The 8,488-nt window shown below is 44.6% G+C and overlaps 1 protein-coding gene across 1 annotated transcript in view; it reads right to left on the bottom strand.

Moving 5' to 3' along the window:
• FRAS1 (Fraser extracellular matrix complex subunit 1) overlaps window positions 1–345 on the bottom strand; it is a 461,942-nt gene extending 461,597 nt beyond the window's left edge. Inside the window, exon 1 of the mRNA XM_090266724.1 lies at window positions 227–345. Within this exon, the coding sequence (XP_090122850.1) occupies window positions 227–302 (76 nt within the window). The 5' untranslated portion in view covers window positions 303–345. The remainder of the gene's footprint in view (window positions 1–226) is intronic.
• Between the last annotated feature and the right edge of the window lie 8,143 nt (window positions 346–8,488).

Genomic DNA, 8,488 nt, shown 5'->3' on the forward strand with positions numbered 1-8,488 from the left:
CCACCCACCCAAATGCACTTAGGGCAAAGAGGGAGGCGGGAGACTGGCTTGTGATCCGAATGCAAAACAATCAGGAGTATAAATCTCTGAAAAAGCCCACTCCGGTTCCACTCCCACCCACCCACCCAAGCCCAAAAAAACTTCCATCCGACCCACAATACGATAAACCCACTGGGTATTTGAAAAGGCATGGACACACACACACACACAACCACCGCTCTCTCACCTTCAGAACGATGAGGCAATACTGCAAATTCCGCCAATGCAAGGGCCACCCCGAGCCACACTTTGAAGACACCCATCGCCGCCTAGGCACCCACGCTGGAGAGCCCAGCTTTCAGCATCCAAGAACCTGCTCTCGGCCAAAACGCTGGCTTCGGCGCCCCGGACCCGGGCGCACCGAGGGCGGGGGTCCGCTGGCGGTTACCTCCAGGAAAATGAGGCGATGTACCAGCCGAGAGCTACACTCACATTAGCCCGGGAGGCGCCGGGGTGGGCGGAGGATTCAATTCTCTCACTGCTCAGCTCTCCAGCAAAGCAGGACGCCAACGTGGGCAGAGCTTGAGAGAGTAAAAGAGGAGGCAGAGCGCAGCTCTCCTTGGCGGTCTCGCGGGAAAGTTGAGGGTCACCGCCTGATCCGATCTCCCAGCATTTCCCTCCGGCCCGAGCCTTCCGCTCTTGGGTCCCCCACCGTGGAGACCCCCGCGCGGCTTCGTCTGTAGCAGCTTTTCAAAGTTCGCTTGACACTGTACGTCGGCGCTGTGTCCGCAGAGGGGATGTCCTGGAGCACGTAGAGACCCACCCACCCTTCCGCGAGCCACTGGGCTCCGCAGACCTCGGCCGCCGGGGGCCGCTTGCTGGAAACTTTGTGCTGCGCTGCGGGCTGCTCCCGGGACTGCCGGCGCCGCAACCGCACGGTGCAGCCTCGAGCTGCGCTCCCTGCAGCAGATGGTTCAAAAGCTTCCGAGGAAAGACTCAGGTGGCGGCTCGGGGGGCACCGCAGCTACTTTCTTGTCCCCGCCCCTCGCCCGGGGGAGGAGAGCTGCCGGGGCGCAGCTTGCTCCAAGCCAACAGCCACCTCCGCACCGAACGCCCGCGGAGCTGGTCTGCGGGGTCTAGGTGTAATTACGGGAGTGGAGGAGGAGCCATCATTTTAAATGCACGGAGGAAAGAGCTACAGGGGCTGGAAAGAACCCCAGAACTCAATGCCACTCGCACCAGAGATCCCGGAAACGCACAAAATACGGCCCCCTCCGCATCCCCGCGTTTAAAAGACACACGCTCCGCCTTCCTCAACCTTCCTTTCCCTCTTGCTCGGCGTGAAAATGGACCCAGGGATTCAGAGCTCTGGCAAAGATTCCAGAGAGTCACGTGGGGAAGGGGAAAAGCAGGAGGGGGTGTAGTGGTGAGGGGAGGCCGAGAGAGCAACCTGATCCCCTTATTCGTTCTGCTGGAGTTCAGATTGCCTTTGTCTGGAGCGGGATCAAAAGTGGTCTCACCAGGGAGGGGTTAAAGGGTGCGGGGGAGACGGCGTGGTCCTTGCTCAGGCACAGCTGAGGATCCACGAACTGGGTCCACACCCCTCACTTAGGGAGGGACCCACATTCAAAGGCCCTGGAGCTATCCACACCCCACACCCCGCAACTCCTGTTAAAGACTAAGTGCGAGTAGGCGGACCTGATCCATCTTCCCCGCTGTGGGACCTTCCAGTTGTTGCTTAGTGCGTTTAATCAGCATGGGAGGAAGTACCTTGGCCTGTGTGTCCTAGTGGGCCTCCCACTGAGAATGCACGTTTACCTCCTAGATGCAGTCTCCAGCCGCACCCCAATGACTGGGAAGTAAATATCAGGGCAAGGTAGACTCCTGCACACTTGAAGAGCAGAGGCCTTGATTTCCCGTCAGGACTAAGTAATGGCAGCTATTTTATTTTTTGGACCAAATAAAAATAGCTGATCCGAGTTTAAATAAGCATTCTATAAGACGAGAAGGATTTCCTCCAAAAGATGCTGGCTGGCTCCTGATTGGCCCAGAGAAGAGACATACTGGGTCCCTCGCTTGACCTGAGATGTGTGAGCCTGTTAGAGGGGAGTTTGTCCAAGCATTGAAAGCCAAAAGGTAAAACAAGGGGTGAATCCTACTGTTTCTCATTAAGTTGTAACTGACAGATCCCTGTGACTACTATTATTTAGCCAGAGCAAAGAGGGAGCCTCCAACAACCTGGCACTAGATTTTCAGTACTGAGAGGATCCAGGGGTTGTACAATTCACCCTCAGTCTCTCCTGGACTGTGGTGGTCTCAGGGACAAAGACTGTTTATCAGCTTTGTATATCTGAAGCACATAGTAAATGCTCATTAAAAGTCTGTTGAACTTCCGGTCAAGATGGAGGCATTGGTAGACATGCTTTGCCTCCTCTTGCAACCACAAGAAGAATTACGACTAACCTCAAAACAAATAACACCCAGAACTGCCAGAAAATCAAACTTTATGGAAGTCTGGCAACCAATCATTTAAAGAAGCCACATTCATCAAGACAGGTAGGAGGGGCAGAGATGCAGAGGCCAGGCAGAGAAGTGAGGAGACCCGTTATGGCATGGAAAGGCGCGGCAGCTGCAGCACAATTGGCAGTCCCTCATTCACGTGTGGTAGATAAAAATCAGGAGGGATACCTTGAGAACAAGAGATCCCAGCTCCAGACCAGACTGCACAGCCCAGAGTTCTAGTGCCAGGAAGATAAAGCCCCATAACTTCTGGCTGTGAAAACCAATGGGGGTTGGGGCAGCAGGAGAAACTGCTGATTTATCAGGAGAGTACATTTAAAGGGCCCACATGGACATAGAACCTACGCAAACCCCACCCACTCTGGGATTCACCACCAGGACAACAGCTGGAAGGGCGCCGGTCACATACGGGAAGTGGGTGAAGTGCATGGAATGGGGCCAGTGCCAAGCAAACCTTCAGAAGCTAGGCAGTGGCACTGTCTCCTCTCTGAGCCTTCCACACACACAGAGCCACAAAGCAGTGAAGCAGGTTGCCCCTCCTCAATACCTAAGGCTCCACCCCATACAACTTAATAGGTGCGCTAAGACAGGGAGTCAAAGCACCTCTCCCTAATGCACAGAAACAAACAGAAGGAGCATGCTAAATTGAGGAGACAAAGAAAGATGGCCCAAATGAAAGAACAGAACAAAACCTCAGAAAAAAGAATTAAACGAAACAAAGCTAGCCAACCTATCAGATGCAGAGTTCAAATCACTGGTGATAAGGATACTCAGAGAACTTGTGTATGGCAACAACATAAAGGAAGAAATGAAGGTTACATTAAGTGAAATAAAGAAAAATCCACAGGGAACAAACAGTGAAGGGAAGGAAGCCAGGATTCAAGTCAACAATTTAGAACATAAGGAAGAAAGAAACATTCAACCAGAACAGAAAGAAGAAATAAGAATTTTTTTTTTTAAATGAGGATAGTATAATAAGACTCTGGGACATCTCTAAAAGTGCCAGCACCCAAGTCATAAGGATGCCAGAAGGAGAAGAGGAAGAGCAAGAAATTGAAAACTTATTTAAAAAAATAATTCAAGAAAACTTCCCTAATTTAGTGAAGGAAATAGACTTACAAGTCCAGGAAGCACAGAGTCCCAAACAAGTTGGACCCAAAGAGGATCGCACCAAGACACATCATCATTAAAATGCCGAAGATTAAAGAGAGAATCTTAAAAGCAGCTAGAGAAAAGAAGAGAGTTACCTACAAAGGAGTTCCCATAAGACTCTCAGCTGATTTCTCAAGAGGAACTTTGCAGGCAAGAAGGGACTGGCAAGAAGTATTCAAAGTGATGAAAAGCAAGGACCTACAACCTAGATTACTCTATCCAGCAAAGCTATCGCTTGGAATGGAGGGGTAGATAAAGTACTTCCCAGACAAGGTAAAGTTAAAGGAGTTCATCATCACCAAGCCATTATTATATGAAATGTCAAAGAGACCTACTTAAGAAAAAGAAGATCAAAAATATGAACATTAAGAGAGCAGTGACCATATTAAGTGGGGTTGGGTGTCTAACCACCTCCACAAAAGGATTCCCTCCCCTTTTTTACTTAGAAAGTTGACATTTTCTCAATCCCTTGTAAAGTGCTGCAAAAACACAGCTTTAAACACACTCAGTCAACCACATTACCACATTACCACTTCTATCCTCTCCTTATAGAAATTTTGTCACCACCACTGACTGGGAGTAACTTAGACAATGTGTTCTCTCAAGAATCTATTTGATTTTATAAAAAATTCATATACTCATGGCACTCAAATTAGTCTCAATAAGACATCTGTTATTTTTATACTAAATGCAAATGTGCTACTTTTACAAAGGAAAGAAAATGGGAGATGGAGAGAATGGAGAGGGGTGAATTGCACCACCAAGTTTCCCCAAATCCATCATATGCCATATTTATATATAACATCCCCCCTCCACCACCAGTCTAGCACAGGGGCACACAGTGGCTCACTGGCATCATCCTCCCTCTACCCTAATTAGGTAGAGAGCTAGGAGTCCCAATGTCCCTGTGCCAGGATCCTTAGATGACCGAATGGTTGCCAGGGTCAGCCAATACTTCACTAATATTAGGCAAATCTAGTGCCCTTATGGCCACTTAAATTGAGATATAGAAAAAGTTATATTAGCATAACCTATTTCATTATGATGGAAGTTTACGAGTATGCAGCTATTCAGAACCAGCTTATCTCTGCAAGTTGACCACTCCATACGAGTGCTTCATTTCAACACCCAATGCTTCTAGTGACAGGGAGATGGCAGTTCACTAGCCAGAGATACTTGGGTCTGTATCTTCAGTGCTCTTCATCCACACAGCCGGATTCCACGACTTCTGTTATTATGTTCCACAGTATCTCCTCTATGGGCACATCCCTGGCCTTTTTGCTGCCTGTTTGAGGGACTGATTTATTGATTCCTGTTGTAAATGATAGTGATAGCAGCTAACAAATATTGAGTACTTTGTTCCTAACATTACACTTTCCTATTTAATCCTCCAATAGCCTTGTGAGATAGGTACTATTACTAGATCCATTTACAGGAGAAATAATTGATATCTAGAGAGTTAAGTAATCTTTCCAAATGCAGTCAGCTAATAAATGACAAAGCATATTAGAGCAAGCAACCCTAGCTGCAATAACAGGCAAACCTCCAAACTGCAGTCTTAAAACAACAAAAGTTTATTTCTCAATGATATCCTAGCTCCTGGCCATAGGTGATCCCTATACATTGATGGCTTCTTGTTGCTAGGCCACCATGGAACATATGTACTACTTCTGCTTCAGGGCAAGAGAGCCAATAAAGGCATTGCAGTCTTTCAGAGTCGAGCAAGAATAGGTCACATGGCCCCAACCTGACTGCAAGGAGGGCTGGGACCCACAGGGGAACTCATGGATATTTAGTGAGTGCTAACTGTACTGCTTCACTCCATAGTCCATGCTCTTAATACTCTTAACTCTCCCTAGCTATACTAGCTTGATCTCAGCAAAGCCCAGGTTGAACCTTCCTTGCTAACACTCAGGCTTCCTGCTCTTCCACTTCAGTAGAGCATCTCCTACTCATTGCCCTTTCCTCTGCTTCTCCCTGTCTTCTCTCTGTACAACATCCTTCTAAGTACTGAGTTTTATATTTTTCTCTTATATGAGCCTTCTCTAATCCTTCATTTGCTCTGGGAGTGTCCTTGCAGTATTAACTGAATTTGTTCTGGCTGGTCACTTTTAGCATGTGGCAATTTTTTTTTCCTGCTTCAAATAGTTATATCAAGAAGAATGTTCCAATAGTGCAGAGTATAAACTGACAGGCTCTGCTATAATCTAACCCCTCCACAAGGATATCCACAGCAAATATATTCCAACATTTTTCTCTGCTTAAGTAATATAATTATTTTTATAAAAATAGAGTCAAAGTTTACATACTGTTTGTAACCTGCCTTTTTCTCCCACTGAATGAGTTTCTAAGACAAATCATATTGATCTACCTCGTTCTTAAGTGCTGCTTGGGTTTACACTGTGTAAATATGTCTTTACTCTCTTTTGAGGAGTACTTAGGTTTCTTCCAAATCTTTGCTGTTATAAAATAATACAGCACTAAAATATCTTTATAAAAGTTCTTGTGCACTTACCTAGTTATTTCCCTGGGCTAAACTTTGTAGGTAAAATTGCTGGGTCAAAGGCATGCATATATTCTATTTTCATACCATCATTTAATCTTTGCAAATTCAAATGTAAAATAGTATTTTGCTTAATACCACTTATTCACTTTGTTACCTCAAGCATATTAACCTCCCTAAACCTCAGATTTACACCTCAGATTTACTATCTATGAAAGGGACATTTAATAGTGCCAACCTCACAGGACTTTGTTTGCAATAAATTTTAAAAAATGCTTAGCACCATACCTGACACAAGTTGCCACTTCACAGATGTTAGTCAATGAAATACAGGTATTAAAAGAAACAGCATTTATTTGCTCATTAGTAAGGTAAAATGTTTTCTTACACAATACTTTTCTTTGTGCATGTGTAAATGGAGTTTTTTATTTTACTTAGAATTATAAGGTTTCTTTATATATTCAAGGCATTAATTCTTTTCTCAGAGAAGGAAAACTCTGACTCCAAAAAACCTCCGCTGCCTTGCGGCATACCTCTTTAGGGGAAGGCTAGGGGAGTAAACCCCGACAGAAAATCCGGAGCCGGAGTCCCTAAGGCGGTTTGACGTTGTAGTCAACACCGGCAACTCCTGCGGCGCACCTGAAGCCAAGCTGTATTGACTCCGTCTTTCCCTTGGACCCTTCAGCTGCGAAGAGAGGGGGGGTCTGCTGCATGGGCAACAGCAGACCCTCCATATCACCCTGCCCAGGCTCTGTAGCTTCAGCTTCACTGGAGAGGACACTCCAGCGTCATCGCAAGATGTCGATTCAACACGGGAGGAGACAGATACCGTGTCACTCCCGAGTCGGACTGCACAGCCATTCTCGGCGGTGCAGATAGACTCTTAAGAAGCTACACCATCGTCTCTCGAGACGGACGGCTGCCAACGAACAACGAATTCTTTTCTATGACTTTGGACAGTGCTTTACAAAATGTGAGTGGCCATTTACCATATATGTTTGTGGGAAGTGATAGTTTCTCCACTAGTATGACTGAAAGGACATGCAAGACAAAACCAAGAAAAAAAGACTTTTTATCTAGAACTCATTTACTGGGGTAAACTAAACATAAACCCAAGTTTTTGTTTGTTTCTTATCTTTATCTTCCCCACGTGGGACAGCTGCCCAACCCTTTTATACTAGTTCAGTCTAAGTTGTGGGGTCTTTTCTCACTGCTCAGTGTCCCTGCTTCACCAATTGTTAACGTTTTTAATATCACCCCTGTGCCTGCCCTAACAACACAGCAGAAGCAAGACATCAGAGGTCACGGACAGTGCCACATGGTCCCAGCAGCCAGTAATGAAAAGCAGCTAGATCACCTCAGCACGTTTATTCCATCTCTGGTCTGCACAGACTACACTGGCCTTTGTTTTACAAATAAAAGTCTTGCAGTACTGGACCTGATTCATCCTGCACTTTACTGCTACATACTTACTTATAGATTTTTTTCAGAAACTTTATTTGTTGTTCTCTATATCACTAATTATCTTCTACTAGACCACCTTGAATAACTTAACTAGCTAATCAATACTGGTAATAAATACAACATAGTCATGGCAATTAGAAAAAAATACTGAAAGCGTCATAGGAACTTTTTTTTATTTGACTATTCATTCAGTCCCTGTGCTGACCTGTTTATTTTCATTTGTATTTATATCTACTGAAAGAACTGAGAGGAGACCAGGTATGAAGAGGTGAGCGAGAAGGGCAACATGGTATCCAAATACTCTGCTTTTGCTTCAGAAAAGAAGGTATTCAAAAATAAACACCACCTGTGCCCCTGCTCCAATTTAAACAAAGAAATATTCTGAACAACCTATAATACAGAATATATTGAGAAAATTATGATTTCTCCAAAAAATGGAATACTATATAGAGATAAAGTGATATCTTAAACATGTATTTATTGACATGAAAAGATGTTTTTTAAATATTGTTGGGTGAAAAACATAGGTTATGATGTAATAATACAATATTCTCCTGATTTTGCTTATACAAATATGCCTTCATACATTTATATACACATAACCATACACACATATCTCAAAGGATATAAACCAAATATTATTGGAGATTCCAGGTGACTTTAATTTCTTTTTAGCTCATCTATATGGTCTTATTCTTCGACATAGAATATGTATTTAATTACACGATGTAAAATTATACTGGAGGAATTTTCAAATAACAGAATCAGCTCCTTCAAACTGGCTTAAATCTTAGAAAACCTTCAGATTGAGTTTAATTTAGTACTTTAGTGATGTCATTAAGGACCTGAATTTGTTCTTTCTCTTTGCTC

Source organism: Furipterus horrens, unplaced genomic scaffold, assembly GCF_987537825.1.
Source record: "Furipterus horrens unplaced genomic scaffold, mFurHor1.1.pri manual_scaffold_2, whole genome shotgun sequence".
Lineage (NCBI taxonomy): Eukaryota > Metazoa > Chordata > Mammalia > Chiroptera > Furipteridae > Furipterus > Furipterus horrens.